Source organism: Apaloderma vittatum, unplaced genomic scaffold (assembly GCF_000703405.1).
Source record: "Apaloderma vittatum isolate BGI_N311 unplaced genomic scaffold, ASM70340v1 scaffold4152, whole genome shotgun sequence".
Classification (NCBI taxonomy): Eukaryota; Metazoa; Chordata; class Aves; order Trogoniformes; family Trogonidae; genus Apaloderma; species Apaloderma vittatum.
The window spans coordinates 15,351-36,959 of NW_009704017.1; the positions used below are offsets into that span (position 1 = coordinate 15,351).

General features: G+C 36.6%; 1 protein-coding gene across 1 annotated transcript; it reads left to right on the top strand.

The window, feature by feature from the left end:
* Positions 1–293: 293 nt before the first annotated feature.
* On the top strand, positions 294–21,144 carry ADSS (adenylosuccinate synthase; the record flags this gene model as incomplete). Its single annotated transcript, XM_009864867.1, has 12 exons — positions 294–396; positions 3,120–3,188; positions 3,926–3,976; positions 6,176–6,242; positions 8,039–8,146; positions 8,449–8,530; positions 10,232–10,358; positions 13,098–13,252; positions 13,684–13,808; positions 14,886–14,983; positions 19,681–19,830; positions 20,582–21,144. Coding segments are annotated over 12 exons (1,188 nt in total), but the record flags the coding sequence as incomplete, so codon positions are not given.
* Positions 21,145–21,609: the final 465 nt, after the last annotated feature.

Genomic DNA, 21,609 nt, shown 5'->3' on the forward strand with positions numbered 1-21,609 from the left:
CATGTTCTAGAATATTTATGCTTCTGTCCAATAATTCTTAGAAACATTTTAATCTTATTCCAAGCTCTTGTACCTTTGATGAACCAAAATGCTGTCCAAACCCTGTATGACGTATAATGCTGATGTTGAAATTGCTAAGTTTGACAAAACAAGCTTGTCTAATTCCTGGGAGGAAATCTCTGAAATGAAAACTGCAGAATTGGAGCTGGAGCTAGTTTATTCCATCAGTTCATTTGTCTTTAATATCAAAAGCCATTTACACCTTTTGTGTTTTTTGTTTTCCCTCTGGCCAGGGAGGCAATAATGCAGGGCATACAGTTGTTGTGGATGCTGTGGAGTATGACTTTCATCTTCTGCCAAGTGGGATCATCAATCCGAAAGTCACTGCATTCATTGGTAAGTGGGATGTCTCTACAAAATAGACAGTACTGTAGTTTCAGACTTCTGACATAGTAAAATAACAAAATATGTCTGAGTACATACAGGATCAAATTCTCAAATTCTCATAGGTCTGAATTGCTCTACTATCTTCTTAATAGTCTTAACTCAGTTGTGAAGTTTGAATTACAGAATTTTCTTTTATTGTCTTGGATGGTTCATCTTTGTTTTATCTGTCCTATCAATGCAAACAGGTAGCTGCCCAGAATATCTTTGTTATCGTGTTCCCTCTTATTTTCCCTACCAATTATTTCTTTTATTCTCACAATTCCTCCTCTCTGTTTTATCTTCAGCTCTGCTAAGTAACTACCAGTACCTTTTGAAACATAGATCTTTCCTTCCCTTTTCTGCTGGATCGCGAAATGAAAGCTGATTCTGAAAGACTTCTGCACTACCAAGAAGTTCTCTCAGGAGAGTACACGAGAAGGTTTAGGGCAGTGGAAGTACTATGGGATGTTAGGATCTACGATGTTTGCTTCCTGAAAGGGGATTTAGATTGTTCTGTCTGTTGTCCTTACAAGCCTACTTAACCTCCTCCCTCTCTTGGAATGCTCTTTCCAATTCTGTGTGTGTTTGGTTTGTTTGTCGGGTTTTTTTTCTTTGGATAGCTTGTATGACCAGCCTAGTTAATGCTGTGTAGCCCTTAAAATTTCCTTCGAAAAATTAAGATAAATATTTAGGGGGCTGGTTAGCTCAGTCAGTTGAGCATGGCGCTAACAGCGCCAAGGTCCTGGGTTCAGTTCCTGGTTGGTCCCCATGTGTTGCCTGATCAAGTCGAGAGGTGGTGTCCCTGGTGACAGGGAGGTTGGATTAAATGATCTCTAAGGTCCCTTCCAGACTAGGCCATTCTCTGATTCTGTGTCTACACAGCATTGAAACCGTGCATGTGCTTGCGTGCTGTTGAACAAATCATGCGAGTCTGAGGGTCACTAAATGCTGTGACCTATCAACATCTCCGTCCTGCTCTTTGATACCTGTAACTCCTGTCCCCTACACAGTGTAATTCTCTAAAGCAGGAGTCTCTTGCTGTCCCCTTCTTACCCCTTCTTTGTGCGTGTTTCATTACTTTGAGCCTGTAGTCTTGCCTCTCAGCTTGGTGTGTGTGCCAAGAGTGGTCGTTGATATTTTGGTAAGGAGCAGAGCAACTGAAGGGCCTCTGTCACTAGTTACTCCATTCACTAACAGTGCTTGCTCAGTTTTTGGGTCCAGCTTGTAGTGACTGTATACTCACAGTCATCATTAACTCTTTGCTTGATGGAAATTGGTGGTCAATTGCCTCTTTGCAGCTATTTCATTGTGACTTGATAGTGGGATAGTTTTGAATAAACTTGCTTGGCCTAATCATATTTCTACAGAAATGGAGCCAATGGGCATGGAAATAAATTCCCTCTGCTGAAGGGGGGGTTGGGATGTTAACGGCATCTAGTTTTGAGGGCTGCAGCAGATGATACTACTTCTGATCTCTTTTGATGTGTTACAGTATTATGTTTCTTTAGAAGTTAATTTCTTGAAAACAGTAAAAAAAGATGGCCATTTGCTATGTTTTGTTTGGTAGACTCAGGGTTGAGTAGGAAAGACTCCATCCTCTAAAAATATAGTAGGCAGAAGGAGCTTTTTACAAATCCTCTTGCCTATATCTTTTATCTCTTGGTCTTGTCCATTCTGAAGTTTATTCTAGCTTCTTTTAGGTCTGCCTTGTGTTTAAAATTTCTTGGGAAAAAAACCCCAACAACCTAGCTTAGGATTCCACTGAAAGGGCGTACAGGTTAAAAAAACCAAACCAAAACCAACCAACAAACAAACAAAACCCCCAACAATGTGCAGGAGCAAAATGATTGGAGAATTGTAAGAAATTATTATTATTGATTAGAACTATCTCAAAGGTTATAGTGAAGAAGTCTTAGATATTTTTTTCATTTCAGTGATTAGAATGCTTTTATCAGTGTGAAGTTAGGTGATGTGCAATAGTTTTAAATGACAGGTCCCTTCATTCTTCGGCTAGGTGCTGTCATACTGGTAGCTTTGGATCTACTGATGCACTGAGTTTGGGGTGGCGTTAGAGGTGGTTCAGTTTTGCTGTATGGTAATGCCCCTTCTTAGGCACTCGGTGATGCTGTCTGGTTGTGTGAGCTAGTAGCCTTTTCTGAGCAGTGTGACAACTGTAGGAAAGTGAGCTTGCTTGCGATAGAACTTTTGCCTCTGTTATTTTTGCTAGTCTGTTAACAACCCCAACTCTATATATGGAATATTCTGTGTCCATTTACAGCAGAAGAGTGCCTGAGGGGATGCGAGTGTTTATAATAGTGATAGAAATGTGCTAAGCTTTCAAAAAACAATAGGGTTATTAAAATGAAGTACAAAGAGGGAAGTTAATTTTAGATATGAGGAAGAGGAAATTGCATTCTGGACTATACCGCAATGCTGTTGGTGTTTGTCCTGATCTAAATTGAAAGTTTTTTGAGTTTATTAAAAAGATTCAATGCACATAAGTAGAAATGCATACTTTAGGTGTAAATCAATCTTCTACAAATTCCGAAGAATAGAAATTGCACTGTCTAGGAAGTTTAAAAACATATATAAAATAACCTGCCTACAAAACATGAAGTGTCTTTGAATCATTTCGAATATTTTTTTCCACGTTCAACATAATTCATTGCATTTTGTGTGCTGATTTTCTCCAGGAAATGGTGTTGTAATTCATTTGCCAGGACTCTTTGAAGAAGCTGAAAAAAACTTAATGAAAGGAAAAGGTGAGAAAATTTTAAGATACTACTCTTAAAATAGTTTGTGGGGCCTTCCAGATGATTTGGGTAGAGAATGCCTCTGTAGAGATTATGTACAGTTTATTTTTTCCAGAACTCTTGTTTAGCTTTGTCTTTCTGACAGAAGTCTCACTATAAGTCCCAGGGCCCTCATATGAAGACAGACAAAAGGACTCTCTACAGTTGCAGAAGAGAACATGGTCTAAATGTGAATTACCTGCAGACAGTTTTCTTTGCTTGAAGTGGTGAATTTAGGAAGTGAAAAAACTTGTTAAAGTGTGTTACCAGTTCGTAGCAATTTTATCTCTTACCTTATTGTACAGTTTGATGATATATTAATGTAAAGAAATGCTGTGGTAATCACTTCATGATTCAGAACTAAGTTTTTGGATGCTTTCTGTTAGGTCTGTGGCTATACTTGTCAGCAGTCTACTATAAGTAAGGTAAATCAATGATCTAGATTACTCAAAACCAAAAAGCTACTAATTTATTGCTGAAATTGAGTAACTAGTAGAATAATTAGAATTCTCCCTCAGAATAAGCCTGACTTTCTTAGCTTTATGGGCTGATGCCAGATTTTAATTATTGAAATATTTTTTTTTCCTCTGGAATGTGATTATCTTTAATTAGATTTATTGAAGACTAAACATGAAGATTGACATAAAGACACTAGACAAAAATGCTATTCAAAACATAATTTGAACTATTTTGTTTTGTCTTTAAAGGGCTAGAAGGCTGGGAGAAAAGACTAATAATTTCTGACAGGGCTCATATCGGTAAGTTCCTGTTTGTGGTTTCTATTTTTTTGTTAGTCTTTGTTCTCTGTGACCTTTCTGTGGCAGTAAAAGCATGACAATTTTTAGCCACCTCTATATGAGTATGTACTTTTCTTTAGATTAAGCCTCTGTATGCTGCTTTAGTTTGTTGAAGATCTCGAAAAAAATTGTTCCCACCCAGGACCCTCCTAGATTTATAATCTAGTGACTCTTTAGTCCTCTTCCATAAGCACAACCTAGTCAGGAAGGCAGGTGCATTTTTGAGCCAAATAGTATAGAGGTGCAAAGCAGTCAAAAAGCAATTCAGAAGTTAATTGACTGAAAGTTTTGTTTCCCCCTTTACTGTAAAAGCAGTGCTGCTTACAGCAACGTTTTTGCTGGGAAACCACATGCCTGGGCGTGACTTCCACCCAGTCGGGCTCTCTACCGAGTAAATCGCCATGTACTTCAGAAAGTCTGGAGATTTTTATGGGCAGGACTCCGTAGGGATGGAGGGAGCGGCTGCCCTCCTCGTGGGGAGCGCATCACTCAGGTGTTGATTCCAGCCTGTGTTCCAGGCAGCCTGGCGTAAACTGGTGTTTAGAGTCCAGACCACCAACATAGAGCTTCCGAGGCTCTTCCTGTGTCATTCCCAGGAAATCTCTATTGCATAAATTCAGCCTTTAAATGAGATTTTTAGATACTGTAACATAATAAGTATATAATTGCATGTATTAGGAATTGGACGTATTGCTGCTCTAATAGTCGTCTTCTGAAGATGCAAACTTTTTAGCTTTTATCAGATAAAAGCATAGAACACTGGATGAAAGTTGTTGTGTTTTTTTTTTTTCATCCTATCTGGAATACCCTAGTGAGTGAACATGTTATTTCAGAGCACATATGTTCTTACTTTGGAGAAACTATTTAGTTTAAAATCGTTGAGTAACTGTTCTTAAGTTACTAAAATCCTTCCTGAGTGTAGAATCACTGGAGGTGAATTACTTTGAAATGACTAAATCATTGCAGAACAGATTTTCTATTAATTATATTGTAATGGCAATACTATGAAGTTTTCTTAGCTAAACAGATCCTGAGCAAAACAGGATCGGTTACAGGCTGTCACTCACAATCATTCAACCTCTTAACATAAATAAACTTTCAGAGTGCTTCTGTTTAGAAAGTTTTGATGACGGTTTTTGGCTTGGTAAATATGTGTTCTCTAAAATGGATATTGGCAATCTGTGAATGATTAGTCTGTAACAAAATGTCATCCAAAAATAGGTTCAAGCTGCTGGGGATAATCTAATCCTTTAAATTATGGGATATGTGAGAATAGACACAAAAAGAAATTGGTAGGCAAAACAAGGAAAATCACTCTTGTTCTAGAGAGGCTAGAGTACTTACTGAGCCTGTTTCTTGCAAGTTTTCAGTCTTCCTTGTGTAGTGTGCAGCTTAATTGTTTAACCTGTGAGAGATACAGCTTAAGAAAAACTGTCTGGCTTCTGTTAACCTGCAGATTGTTGCACCGGTGTTTGTATCTGACATGAGTCTTCTCAGATTAATTTTTTTTCTTTTTATTTTATGATAGACAAAGAATTGGTGCAATAAATACTTTGCATAATCTTTGTCATTAATAATAGATAATGCTTTTAAAAAATAATCAGGCCTTGTGACGATTACTTCTGTTTACATAACAGACATTGGTGGGAGCTTCTGTATTTCCAAATGTATTTTAATTGATGTTGTCCAAAACATAAAAGTAAAATGGTTTAAGAAATCTGCAGAATGAACAAAAAAGTTTACTTAAAGTTCTCACTTTAAATTTCAACACTATGACAGGTTTTTATTAAAACCCATTTACAGGATTTTTTTCAACTACGTGTTTTCAGTGTTCATTGTCCATACATTCTTTTGGGCCACTAAAGTGTTGAAATGGCTCAGTTATTCTTTGAGAGTTGTGTACACAGTCTGCAAGTATTCTACAAAATAAATGCTTTAAAAAAAGTCTCTAAAAATCTGCAGAGCTCTTTTCTGTGAAAAAATCTAACTTGTAAAAGAGGGAAAAAACAACAACTTGTCATTTCATTTGCTTCTCTTCAATGTGTATATTTTTGTTTTTCACACTTATAAGCGGGACTAGAGTTGGTTTGAAGAAAATATTACCGATATGGTAAATTGTTTTGCACAAATTTCATACTGATATTATTTTTATTTTCTTAGTATTTGATTTCCACCAAGCTGCTGATGGCATCCAAGAACAACAGAGGCAAGAACAAGCAGGAAAGAAGTAGGTAGTTTTATTTTGTCAGACATAGGATGACTAAGGACAAACCTATGACTTAATACATTGGATTTTAGTTATTGTTTGTCATTGAGTTTAAAAAAAAAGTATTAATTATCCTTCTACCTCTTCAGTGTGGGGTATGCAGGGATCTTTTCTTACACTTTGTCCTCTTGTCACTAGCAAAAGTTAATATTCTTAATGAATCATAGAATCATAGAATGGCCTAGGCTGGAAGGGACCTTAGAGATCATTTTAATCCAGCCCCCCTGTTGCCAGGGACACCACCTCTCGACTAGATCAGGCAACACATGGGGATATTTTGCCTTACGAAGAAATTCCTAGTTCCTAATTTGCTTCATAAAAAGTGCTTCTACTTCCTAATGTTTTGTTACCTGTAGATGCTTGTTTCTATAAAGATTTATTTTCATTTATGAGGATTGAAGGACCCCCTTTGTCATCTCCAAATAACTGAAAGGTCTGACGTGCCTAATTTGGTATCTCATTATGCTTTGTTTTCTGAAGGGCATGTAAATGTTCGCATTGTTTACTACGTGCTGCAGTTGACTTCCTGAAGCTTTTGAAACTTTTAGAAACTAGCTGCTGTGTTTTTATAACCTGTGATTTCCAAGTAGCTCGCTAGTTCTTGGGGGTGGGGAAGAAAGCTGGCAGAATTAACAGTGAAATGTCTCCAGCTGGAAGGTAATGCAGCACTGAGATACTGGTAAACTTCTGAGACATCAGTAAACTTCATCTCTCTTCTTGGAAGTTTGTCTGTGTGGATGAAAAGCAATTCACTTTTCCTTACTGAGACCTGTAAAAGCTATCATCCATGACAATAATAGCCTTGAAGAGAGTGTCTCATTTGGGCATATTCTGCATCACGTGGGTTGCTGTGGACTGGTAATGTATCAGTTATTCTGACACTTGAATGTGCTGTGCCAGCTCTCTCTTTACCTGTTATTTTAGGCCTTAAAAAGTAAGCAGGAAGAACATACATATATGTGTGTGTGGAAGAATATACATGTTTTTGTAAGACTGTGTATATCAGTTATTCTTGAATGTTTACAGAGTGTAAGCTGAAATTGCTGTACAACAATATTTGCAGTTAAAAACATTGTCAGTCACTCAGCTACTTGTGAGAAGGAGCCACTTTATTAGTAGGTGTTAAAGATTGTAAGGGAAAGGCCAGTGAAGAAGTAACGACTTTCCTCCGATTAATTTGTGTTAAAGAAACCCAGGAAAAAAAAAAGTTAAATTCAAAGGTCAAAACCTTAAGCCACACAAAGTACTGTATTTCTTAGATGCTTGGCAGCATTTTCCTGACTCCAGCTGGGACATGTAGAGTTAAATGAAGCACTTCTTACATACAAACCTGAAATTCGTACTGCCGATGCTGTTCTTTTATGGAGGACTTCGTTTAGGTCTTCAGGACAGTTTTTTTTTTTTGAAAGACAGTTTCAGTTCATAGTCCTGAGGGATGTTGTGTTGGCATTCATTTCCTCAAGTAAAAATGCTGAGTTGTGTACAAATAAATATGTCAGTTTACAAAGTATGAAATGTTACTGATTTGTAAACAGAAGCATGTAGAAGATAAATATGTTTATGTCTATAAACAGTGATATTCTGAAAACTTAAGTTACATGCCAAAGCATCTCGTGTTTTAAATCATAGAATGCTTAAAACAAGGTTGTAAATATTTTCAATTAGCAGCATTTCAGTTTATGCTAAGGATGTATTAGCTTTAAAGAAAAAAACACCTTAGTCTTATAATAATAACTCTTGTTGTTATCTTTTGAAAGTTTGGGAACTACCAAAAAAGGAATTGGTCCAGTGTATTCTTCAAAAGCAGCTCGAAGTGGACTCAGAATGTGTGATCTTGTTTCTGATTTCGATGAATTTTCTGAGAGGTAATTTCTGTATTTTAATGCACAGTTACCAGCATAGTTTTCATTTTCTGATATGGAATTGTATAAACAAATACATCTGGTTGGTGTTACTTTTTGAAGTGAAAAATATGGTGAAATATGAAAATATTTTTATTTATAATTTTATTAACTTATCTATTTATAATCATTTAAATATTTTATTGTTATAATTTGTGTAATCACCAAATAATTGCGGATTCTTAACCAGTAAAAGTTAAGGTTTGTGGGGCCTAAGGAGGAAAACAAACAAACAAAAACCTTAGTAAAGCATTTTTGCCTTCTAGGTTCAAAGTGTTAGCCAATCAATACAAAGCGATATATCCTACCTTAGAGATAGATATTGAAGGGGAATTGAAAAAGCTCAAGGTAAGCCCGATTCTGTCTGTTAAATGACATCACTGTGTGCGATTACTTATATGTAAATCTCTTGGTGACAGACGCTCATACTTGTGTGAGAAGTTATAACATAATACGTGCCATGGGCAATTGGTATGTATCAATTTGAAAGAGTCTGCTCGCATTCTTGAAGATATGTTTGACCTTGCTTTATTTACACAGCATTTCAAAACTTGGTTTCAAGAGAAATATTATAGAATTTAAGAAGAAGGCTTATATAGGGAGAATTATTTTTGACTTCTACTTGCTTGGAGAAAAAAACAGCAGGCAGGATTTTAGCTGGGGAAGGTATCTGTCATTGTAAAGCAGAATATTAATTCCTTGTGTCAGAAATTTCAGAACTGAAGTAAATTATGATTCTAAGTAATAAGGAAAAAAATACTAACAACATAGAAAAACAGAAGTTAGAGCCTAATTGCCAGCAAACTAGTCTTGTGGTTAATTATGGATTCCACTTTGATGTTTTCACTACATTTGAGACAGTTGTGAGATTTCTCAGTAGTATTAATTCGCTTCTGCCTAATAGTGTGATTTTTTGCAATGCACCCAAGTTCTTATTTGAAAATATTTTCAGGTGGTTTACCTTTACTTCACCTTTTTGTTCATGCATTTTATAGAGATTTTTTTTTTGAAAACTCCTTAGAAAATACATGGAATAGGAGAGGTTGTGCACAGTTATGTGTTTTATTTCTTTCAGAAAATCAGGCCAAAGAAATCATCCTTCCTCTATTTAGTTGCCACTAAACTACCAGCTCTAGAATGAAGTATATGGGAGTTGTTAGCACTTCTTTCTGTCTTAGTTTAGTTAGTATCTGTTACACATTGTAACAACTGTAGCATTTTTATCAATATGTAGACCTAAAAATCAGTTACAATTGAGCATTTTATAATGCTTTCTATAGTTACTTAATAAAAATTAGAATTACAGAACATCCGAAAGTCATTGTTAGGGTCGAAGCATAATAGGTATTTGTAGCTTAATGTTTGTTTTATGCTAATGCACGTGATTAAATTCTAAAAAACCAAGTGTTACACTTCATGTGAAGTGACTCATTAGAATGAGAACTTCCATATGTTCTTGTGGGGAAAAAAATTGTCTATGCACCAAGTGTTAATCTGAACATTAGTGCCTGCTTGCATCCAGATACTCAGTGGCATGCTGGCACTTGACCCTGAATTCCAATAAATGACTTTTTACTTACAAACATACCTATATATATATATATAACAAATTAATACTGCTTTGCAGTTATTTACATTTGTTGCCTTTAGAGGGCCAGAAGTGGAATTTAGCACATAGTGGTTTCGGGGGAGAAATTTTGAACCTTTGGAAATGAAATACCGAGTACAGCAAAGAATTGTGATTATACTCAAGCTTGAATATTTCTAAAGCATTCCAAAAGTTTGGATTTTATTTCTTCTTTTTTTTCCCTTTTTTTTTTTGTTCATTCTTTCCTTATAGGAAGAACATACATGTCTATTGTAAAAATCTGAGTCTAATGTTCTTCCTTCCCTTGTTCACATGTTATGGCATATTTAGCATTTCTTTGTGTTTGCTTTTCCTTTTCAAAAGAACTCAGACCTTTGTTACAAGGAAGCAATAGCACCTGTACTCTGACTGGCTTTATTGTAATGAAATTGTACTCTACAATAGTATTTTGTATTATTCAGGGCTACATGGAAAAAGTAAAACCAATGGTAAGGGATGGTGTTTATTTCATGTATGAGGCTTTACATGGACCACCAAAGAAGATCTTAGTAGAAGGTGCAAATGCAGCACTGCTGGACATAGATTTTGGTAGGTATAATCTTTTTGAGACACATGTTACTCTATGCTTATGTTGTGAAAGAGGAACTCTAAATATAAACTCTTCAGTACTTAGCTGTTCTTGTGACAGAAGTGTTCTGTATTTTGGAATTGCAGTACTCTTTATGACTAGCAAGTAATTAGAGGTGGGGGAAAAAAAGTTTTTCATTAAATTATTTCATAAAACTTTATAGAGTGTGCCAAGATTAATTATTTGAATGACAGTAAAGATCAGGTGTCTTCTTAAATAGAGTATAGCTATACTTTAGGTGTCTATAAATTTAATATTAAATAACTCACAGCTGTGTGCATCTATGGAGAACACTTTTCTGAAGAAACTTTGAGAGGCAAAGTATGTATGCAAAATACTTGTTGACTTTTGTAGAATCAGTTTGCCTTTTTTTTTAACCCTTTATAGAGCACGTAGTTTTCCCCTCTTTCATGATGTAAGGAAAGTCTGTGGGAATCTGGATTGCTAATGAAGCAAGAGTAAAAAGATTATCCCAATCAATTTAAAGTTATAAATGGTGCACTTTTTTCTTAAAACACTGTAAATTTGCTAATAAAATTAGAAGCTTCCCGATAGAAGCTTTTTAAAGTGAGGTGATTATACCTGTTACCATGATATTGTAAGGACAGACAAATTATTATACCTCTGTATAGGCATAAGCAGCCTATATGATTGGCCTCTGCATTTTTTCACATTTTTCTTCAGTCTCACTAGCCTTATAACTGCATCATTTTTATTTTTTGAAAGATGCGTGCTTGAATTTGAGGTGTGTAGGTTCTGCTGTCAAACAAATACAAAAATTGACATGCACTCTGCTCTCGAGTGATAGGAATTCTGATACTGGACATTAACAAACACATTGAGTTTGAAAGCCTCTTCTTTTAAGAGGAAGATATGTCTAAGACTAATCACTGGAAGTGTAAGCACCAGTTTTTCCATGATAATATGAGTATTGGAAGAAACTTCCTTTTTAACAAGTCAAAAAAAAAAGGAAAGAAGTCTTCAACTATACTTCTCATAGGAAATTTTTGATGCAAAATGGATGTTTGCGGAGCACTCAAGAGGGATTGGTTTTGTATGTAGTGAGGATTTTAGATTTCATTTAAGTCTAGGAAATGCAAGTAGTCTGAAACTCATTAGGTATGTATATAATACGTAGACAGTTGTTAAGGTCACTTATATTTTACTTCTGCCTGTGCTGTGATACCCGCACACAGGGAGATATCTGCTCTCCTGAAGTAGATACTGTGACTGGATTTTGGACACTTGGGTGAACAATGGTTAAGTCCTAGTCAAAAGATTTGACAATGCCCAATGTCATTGCTGAACAGTCTGGAAGAGGCTGTTTTCTGTGCCTTGGTGCACAGAAGTCTTGATACTGAAGTAAGTTTTATGAATGCACATCTGTTGGCAGTGAAGACGGTAAATCCTCAGCCTTGCCATCCATCCTGCTTTTCCCGGGGTGTGTAATGAAGCTCACATGTGTGCACACGTGTCTGGGGGTGTATGTGTGTGGGTGTGTGGTCTTCTGTGTTTTTAAACGCTGTGTGAGGATAAACCACTGGCTGGGAGCTGAAACTGAGTACAGATTCTCATTGCTGCTGGTTTTGGACATCCGCTAGCTATATTTGCTTGTCAGTAAAGAAAAGCTCACTTACTGTGTCCTAAGAAACATAAAGAGTAATTGGTGCTTGCAGGCTGCTGCTACGTACCACTTGTAGGCCTGTGTCTTTCTCTTGAGAGATTTAACTAAAAGAAGCTAGAAATACCTGAAGCTAGTCTGCAAAACCTCACTGACTCTTTAAAATTGTCTGTATTGATTTCAATTTCTTCTGTCCAAGCCTGAAGCACAAGGTAGATGTCTCTTGCTTGTATGTAGTCACTGTGTGGCTGAAGCATTTGTCCGCAATTCAGATCAGCTAAGGGCTGGCATAGTCTGTTTCATCTTCCATTACTTAAAAAAACCACAAAACAACAAACAAAAAAACCAGTGCGAATCTAAAGATTTTAAGATATTTAACTCTTTTACCTTTCTTTTATCTTTCTCATCCAGGCTCCTTTTTTAAATGGTGGCCAAATATTTAGCTGGAGACAAACCCTCAACACTAATAAACTAGGCTATATTTCAGGAGGTGGTGTTGGGTTTTTTTAGTTTTCTTTTGTTGTGGAAATATTTTTTTATTTGATTATATAAACAAAATTGTTCTTTCCAAAGTTATACATTTCTTTGCAGTTTCTCATAATGTGCTGACCAGTTTGTAGAGCTTGCATTTTACTTTTTCTTTCAAAATGAAAAATGATAGACCTGTATTTTCTACACTTAATACCATTTTTTTAGGACTATCCCTTCAGAGTTCCACATGGTTCTAGTCATGACTGAATTTTCTGTAAGATAGCAAGGCAAGCTTTTCAGGTGAATTATTCCAATTTTTGACTTGTACCATCATTCAGAATTGTTAAGTAGTCAACTTTTTACCTCTGTATCTGTTGAAGTAGGTAGGTTTTCTACCTTTTCAATAAAGATCAGACAATGTACATACAGAACTAAGAGCTCATTAAATATGTTCCTGACTGCAGAACATATTTACTGAGTGTTTTAGTTTGGTTTTTAGTGTTGTAAAACCTAGGTAGGTGCAGTGCAGGTACTAAGAAGGTTAGACTTATTTATTTTTGTAATAGTTTAAAACCAGTGTTTTTTTAAAACCCATTTTTTTTAATAGGTACATATCCTTTTGTGACTTCATCAAACTGCACAGTTGGAGGTGTGTGCACGGGTCTGGGCATGCCACCACAGAATGTTGGAGACGTGTTCGGAGTTGTGAAAGCGTATACGACGAGAGTTGGAATTGGTGCCTTTCCTACAGAACAGAATAACGTGAGTATTATCAGCCCTAGACGTGGCCTTTAGTGGGGTGAAATAACTTGGTGTGTCAGTCTTATGTTAAATCAGTGTTGCTGTTCTAATGCAAGTAGATGACGGTGTGTTTGGATGTCTCATTCTTCTGATTCTAGACTGAGCTTACAGGACTGCCAAATCTGATCTTCAGTTTCTCAGACCTTCATATGGAGTAGAAGTCTAGAGCAGGAACAAATTGTGATATATTTGCTCAAATAGCGTTCTGTTGAATTAGGAATAGCATTTTCTATTTCTGTTTACTTCCCAATGGACAACTTTGTGAAAAATTGGGGGAAGAACTTTTAAGGTAATTTACAGTATTGTAAAATGTTGTTAAATATACACCTGCATTGTGTATTGCAAATAAATGAATAAAAAAGGCTCATGTAATAGTATTACTCTTGTGGTAGGAAATTGGAGAATTGCTGCAAATGAGGGGTAAAGAGTTTGGTGTTACCACGGGAAGAAAGAGAAGATGTGGCTGGCTGGACCTGGTGTCACTCCGATATGCCTACATGATTAATGGATTTACTGCGTAAGTTATTTTGGCAACAACATAAAATGTTGAAATGCTACAGATTTTACTGTACATTTTACATATACTACTAACATTCAGACTGTTAATATTGATTTGTTGAGTGTTTTGGTATTTTGATAAGTTAATTGTCCTTCATTTTGTTCTAGCATACAATATTTTTGTACCTGACATTTTCATACTTGTAGATTTTTCTTTCCTTATCTTGCAACACATTGTTATTTCTCATTCTAAATGATCCAAAAAGCGCTTACGTATCTTAGTCCTTGATGGTTCAAGCTACCCCAACTCCTCCCATCCCACGAAACCCTAACTAAATAAACTGCATTACAGGGGCCTTAAAACCTGATATATTTTGTGAGATTTTGTTTGCAAAATAATGGAGATGGGAACCCATCAGTATCTTCAGCAGTATGTGTAAATGTAGAACATTTGGATATGACTCTGGGACTTTAATTACAAATAAAAATAGACGTCTTGAAGCAAAAGCAATATAAGATTTCTAGTAAATAAAACTGTGTAAATATATGCTTTGCTTAATTTTTCCCCTTTTTCTTGTCCTCTGTGTTACTTAAAATAGGATGCAGCCAGGTATTTAAAGAGCCAGTGTTTGATTACTTTGCTGCCTTCACTGTAAGAAAGAAACATTTGGCAGAGGACAGGAACAGACAGCAACAGTCATCATGCCATGAAACCATCTCAAATGAATAGTCATAAAATGTCTTGGCAGCACCCTGACCAATTAAAATTCTAACACTTAAAGCTATTTTACCAGTCATTTTAATTGGTGAATACCTGTTCTTTGAATTTGGCTATTTTCTTATAATACTAGATCTAAGGATGTAACATAAAGGCTGTTGGTGTTTGGTTTTATTTGGATTGTGGTGTTTGTGGGGTTTTTTGTTGGTTTTTTTAATTCACAGTAGATAGATAGATTAGTGCCATATGAGCTATTTTTTCTAAGGAAAGACAATTAATTGCAATGTGCAGGAATCAATTTTTCTGTTAGTTTTTTTACAATGTGGTGAGAGTTGAGAGTTGTTGAACTTGTTTAACCAGAGTGATGTTTCTTTATAGGTTGGCACTTACCAAGTTGGATATCTTGGATGTATTTACAGAAATCAAAGTTGGTGTTGCATACAAACTAGATGGTGAAATCATACCTCATTTTCCTGGTAAGACTGCTCGTGTAACAGTTTTAGATGTTGGTGAAATGCAATCTGATACTTAAATGCATTTTTTACTTTTACTAGTAAAATTTGTGATAGGAGTATGTTACTTTCAGCATCAAGCTGTTAATGTCGTCCTAGATGCACCAGAGATACCCTGTACCACACCTGTAGCCACACCCTAAGGACACCTGTACCAAATCCTGTCATTTGTCAGCTGGAAAGATGCAAATTGCTGTATAAAGCGTCGTAAATGTAAATGTTGTTACTGCTTTATCCCTTTCCTTTAACATAGTGTGCCTTGCCTTCAAGCTAAATTGGTGGCTTGTTTCACAATCCAAACCCAGTGTCTTATTCCCACCACTGCATTCATCCCCACTTCTAGCAAGACAAGTCTTCATTTAAGCATGTGGTGAACCACGTGAGAGAACTGATCTGGTTGAAAAGCCAGATTTTTCTCTCCCTGCGTTATTTCTCTAAGAGTTCGGTTCCCTTTAATGGTTCACAGAGCAGCCAGAAGCCTGTCACACCTACACAATGGCAAAAAGGGAAAAGGGGTGGGGGAGGAAATGAGCAAGTGGTTTAGGTGAAAGCAACACTGTTTTCTAATGCAGGACCAAAATACATCAGCTTAGAAGTGATGGATAGTATAGCTCCTGAGGAGGACAGTGGTCATTTCAGTGATAATTTTTACCTGAAAAATATATCTGCATGTTAAAATAGGCAAATATAGCAAACCTTTTTTTTTTTTTTCCCATGGGTGTCGCATCTATTTCAGTTTGCTATAGTAGAGATACTCCAGAAAAGGCAAGAAAACTAACCAGCAAAGATTGTGCTTTCTGATTTTTCTAATGTGTGCATAGATGCCTGTTTCCATTCTGATTGCAACCTCAGGGTTTGAGGCTGGTCACAGGTTACAATTTTTCACACTATATCATCGGCAGAGAACTTTTTGCAGGTGAGATCAACAATAGTAATCAGGTACAACTATGCATAAAGGAATAAGTGATAATCTGTCATTAGTCCTTGAAATTAGCACATATCTGTTAGGGAACTTCATAAAGAATCTTCTGTTTTGTGCTTGGGGGAGTTTGCCAGTTGATTTGCCCTCTAGTATCTTTAAACAAAAGTGCCGATTACAATCTGAACGCATACCAAGTGACACGGCATGCACTTCTATTCAGGAGATTTAGTAATCATCTTCCACTAAACCAGGGAATGCTTTTTCCCTTTTAAGACTTGGATATTCTCTGATTGATACCCTTATCGAAATATTAAGGAAATGTGTTTGTACCTTAGAACATAATGGAGACTGCACATTTGAATTGAGAACCACTCGGTAAATGTTTCGTCTGTAGCCCTGTCATCTAACCTGGGGGCTATTAGGATTGTCTTGTGCTCGAGCCAGGAGAACCTTCTCTGGCAGCCCATCATTAAAGGTACCATAAACAGGTGGCCATGTTTTCCAGTACTAAGACTTCAGTGATAATGTGTTGGGGTTTTTTTCCCATTTATTGTGAGATGGAACCAGAATCTTGTTGTAACTCCTGAGGACAGACTTTGCTCCCTGTATATGCCCAGGTAGCAGATCGCTGACCTTTGGTCATAGCAGCACAACATGGCTCACCCGCTTAACTGTGTTTTTCTTTACTATATGAACAATTAAGAATTCTGGTAGAAATTTAGTATGAGCTGTTGCCTTTGCTGTTGACATGCTGTCTGCCTAAAGTGTCAGGAAGGAGTTTGAGCTGAACTTCTGGTAAGCTGGAAGATGCTGTCTCTCAAAGTGCCTCTGTGTTCCACACCTCTCCCTGTGCTATACTCCTCAACATTTGGCAGCATTTTCAGCACATATGCTGCAGGTTACTTATTACCCCTGCCCCTGGCATAAAAACCCAAAGGTAACTTTCTTCCCACTTCGTGTTTTGCAGACCATCAGATAATTTCTGATGTCTCTGTCTCTGCATGCTGTGCACTTGTATAATGTGGTTATTTTTTTAAAACTTTCCACTTTGACATTTTGAATTTAATTTAGAAGAGATCTAGTCTGGGAATCTCTTGCTGGCAGGGTATTTCTTTCTCTCTCCCCTCCCTACCCTCCCACTCTCTTGGAGATGTTAGTGATTTATGCTTCTTGTGAAACGACGATCTCTAAATTAGAAGCACACACAGTGCCCACCATCTCAGGAAAAACATGGCATATTTCGTGTATTGTTTCTTTTTCCAGCTGGATCAGGAAGTCGTACGAGTTTCAGTCCGTCTTTATAGCTTAGATTTCTGTAGACATTTCATAATCTGGTAAGAAAGAACTGAAAATGTCTTGTAAATTTACAGCTGATTTTGGTTGGTATCGTTGAGGCTCTAGTTTTTGCTATGTAGCTGGCCAGTACCCCAATTTCTGTTCAGTCATGGGAGTTTATGAAAGAGAGATAGAAGTCCCTCCTAGCTCTGCGCTGATCTGTTTAAAAGGAATGTGAAAGCCATGCTCTAGTCCTGCTTAATACCTCCTATCCGAGTTCAGGTGTCAGTTGATCTCGGTACAGTTAGACACAATTTCTAGCTCAGGAGACTTTGAGGACTTTTCCTTAGGAAATTGGGAGATTATTTGGGTGAAGCTTTACTTAATGCTTGCTTTTTTCCCTTGTGCTCTTTGCCTGGGCATCTACTGTAGATTAAAGAGCGAGGACACTGTGGTAGATGCACTTTTGGTCTGATGTGTATGAATGTTTTTATGTTCAGTTTCTGGAAATTACTGGAGGATCGTTCTCTTACAGTGGTGCCAAGATGCAAATTTCAGTTAGTCTTTTTGAGTTGGAAGTGACATCGCATCCTTCCCTCTCCAAATTATAGTACCAGACTACCAGATATCATTATATCTGCTTTCTCCGTTATCTAATTCAGCTGTTGATAACGAAAATTCCAGAAAGCCTGAAAGATAAATCCCCTAAGGGAAGAACTGAGAGAAATCTAGATGGTGACTACATCTGTTCCTACACCGAGCTCGCTTTATGGCTTGTGTTTACCACACACCATCTTTTATCACACTTGCTGGAGCAAAATGAGAGAATCATTTGAAACACCCTTCCTTTTCTTCCTTTCTTTTGGGGAAGTAAGGAATTGAACTAATATATAGTAAGAGAAGATTGTAGACAAGATTAGACCATTCAGTTCTAAGTGCTTTCAGCTTTCTCCCAGCTAGCCTCATCAGAGACTTCAAAGTTAAAATGCCTATGGACCCCCAAGATGAGGTTTCCAGTCACTTTCTCTCTTCAGAAAGAGGGATGCGTGTGTCTTACTCCAGACCATCTATGCTGTCTAGAGATTAGTTTGTAATTTTGCACTTTGAATATAGCTGGTTTATTTTACTGATCAGTTTGACAACAGGCAGCACCTCAGTTGTTTACTGCTACGGACATTAAGGAAACTGTTTATGTTCAGCCTCTGCAACCCAACATCCTTACGGTGCCTGCCTTTTTGTCCTGATTTCAACAAGTGTTGATTCAGAATCACTTGCCTTAACCTGTGAACACCTCCATCCACAAATTGTGCATTCTGTCATTGTAGGCTTTGAAGTCAGTAGAGCGTGGTCCTTTCACCCTTATGCAAAATGCCTAGCCCGTACAACGTTGCTACTCTTGAACTCTTACCTACACCAGGACAAATTATTCAGTATCCTGAGCCTGAGTTTGTTGCCTCCACACACGCTGGAGGGGATTAACTATGGTTTTGTATTTGCACCTCTGCTGTGCCTCTTGCACCTAAAACCCTTTTCCAGGATGACGAGCTGTCTTGGCAGGAGTGACTTTATCTGAAATGTTGAGCCTACATGACATTGATTACAGTGCCTTTGGCAGAACCCTGTCTTTTTCAGGAAGGCAAGCATGCCTGACAGCTCCTGGTTTGGTTTTGTTTTTTTTAAATCAATGTATTTTGATCATTTTCAGGTTTAAGGCTTTTGTTTTGCTGCCCAGTGTCACTCCAAGACTAGTGTTCAGATAATTACTGGAATGACTCAGTTTCAGAACAATGGACCTAACATCTTTTCCAGTACTTGAAATCATCACAGGTTTCAGAGTTAATGGACAACAATGTAATGAGTTACTAAATGAAGGAAAAAATGGAATATACTCATTGCTTCTATTCTAAGAGTATATCATGTGGGATTCCACACTTGTTGACGATTTCACTGTAGAGTTTTGGGGCAAAGGGTCTCTGGGTGTCAGAAGTCTATTATGTATAAACTGCATCATATATTTGTCTAGTAAAGAGCACACTCCTATGCCATTTCTAAAATATATTTTAACTGCGTGATACTTACAAGTTGGTGTCTAATTCTGGTTTCACATCACCAAATTCTCTCATGGATATTGGTATTTGTTCAGAAAAAAAACAACCAAACAAACCATTTTGGGGAATTACTTTTCCTGCAAAATTCTTTTCTGAACTGAAAAAAAATGTGATTTAAGCAAAATACATACATGTGACTGAGTACTGGAATTCCTAAAGTCTTAAGTCCTCATTTGTGTTTTTCTCTGCTTATATTAACAACAAAGACTGTTTGAGCACCTTCAGTGCTGGTACTATCTTAGGAGTAAACCTCTTTGTATAAGAAATGAATTAAAAAGCTTTATAGTTATGTGCTTAGTGGCGCAGAGTTTATAATCTTTGTGGACATAATATTTTTGTTCCTGTTTGCTTCTCAGCCAACCATGAAGTCTTAAATAAAGTAGAGGTTCAGTATGAGACACTTCCAGGATGGGATACAGACATATCAAATGCAAGGACGTTTGATGACCTGCCTGTAAATGCACAAAACTATGTTCGCTTTATAGAAATGGAGTTGGGTGTTCCTGGTAAGTAAAACAAATTTTGTTGTTGTTTTGTTTTGGGGTTTTTTTCTGCTTCATGGCACCTATCTTGTACTTTGTCTTAATGAACATTCAAAATACTGAAAAGTAGTTTGTAGCTGTACTCATTCTGAGGGACCTGGTGATATTTGTAATTACTCTTTTACTGTTTTTTATCTATCTGTTTAGCTGTTGAATTGAAAATTTTCACAGGTTTTAATGTGCATTCTTTCTTTGGCTTATGCTATAGTTCTTGTTCAGCTGAGATTTTATAACTTACTTAAGGGGTTTTCAGATTGGTTGCAGTAGGGATTTCGTTCTGCTGCCTTTATGAAGTCAGTGGGACTACTACTGTATTGATGTGATTAAATATATGTGACAGTGAGAGGTCCTAAAGTAACAAATTTCTCTTATGCTCTCTAATAAAGATGATTGTGTTGTTTCATCCAAAGCTGGGAATTAGGAGATGATGCAAATCTTTACTTTTCTGAGAGTTTCTCTGTATCTTTCTTCCTGTGATCTGGAAAACCAATTTATTTTTTATGGCACCTTCAATACTGTTCCTGCTTTTCTGAGTTATTAGTGCATTCTTACTTTGAGAACAGTAGACATAGTTATAATTTAATAGTATGTGCTGTGTTTTTCTTCAGACTTAAGATAGCACGTAAGATAGAAACTTACCTTCTTAAGCACTTAAGATACAACCTGATTTTGCCTTGTATTACTTATAATAAAAATTTGCTTTTCTCTCCTACAGTTAAATGGATTGGAGTAGGGAAATCCAGGGAATCAATGATCCAGCTGTTTTAAAGATTTCAGATGCATGGAAGAAAGCACACTCCTCAAAAGACTGCTTATTCTTAAATGCATTAGTATCCCGCAAAGCAAAGATGTTGGAAAGATAGATTTTTGCATGGAAAGAAATGCTAGAGTTGATATCCCCAAATCAATCGTTACCCCTGAAAGAGACTTTAACATGAACCTGTATCAGTTCTTCTTCAACTGCAGTTTCCAGGACAGTTGTCATTGTTGTTCAAGGTGCCATCAGATTTTTTTTTTCTTTACCTAATACTTACTTCAAAATGTAATTCCTGTTTGAAAATCTAAGGTAGCATTACTTTCATGACTGTTTGTTTTTGTTATCCTCTCTCTGCTTTTGACGGTGTTACTTCCCTGAAATTTTAGACAGTAAAAATAATGCAGTTTTGCACAGATAGTTTTACATCCTCATTATTTGTATTCCTAAAGCTGTCGTATTCTTAATGACTGCTCTCGTGAGTGATTAAAGAGGGGGGGATTCTGATTTTATAATGCTATAAATGCTGTCTAAATTATTGTGTGATCTTTTTTTTAAAAAAAAGATGTGATGCCGAGTTGTTACGAATGTCCAGGTTTTTTTAGCTGTCTAACACAGAAAACTTACTCTTTGTAACTACCAGGAAGTGTGCCCAGAAAGTCAGAAAACTGATATTGTAAAAAGCTCATTTGCGATTATTAAAGAACTGTTCTGATTTTGAGTTTAATGTTTTATAATGTTACTCATTTTTCTTTGGTATTTTACAACCACTGCACTTCCCTACTTCCAAGGCGCATATCTCAAACTGTTTGCCTAATTAAATGAGGTTATATTTATATTTGGTGAGAAGTCTAACATTTTGATGCCCTTTTAAATTCCTTTCTGCATAGCCAACAGGAGATCTTTCTCTGGAGAACTGGCAAAGCACAGACACTTTTGTAATTATAAATTGAAGATGCTTTAGAAATAACATTTAAAGTATTCAACGT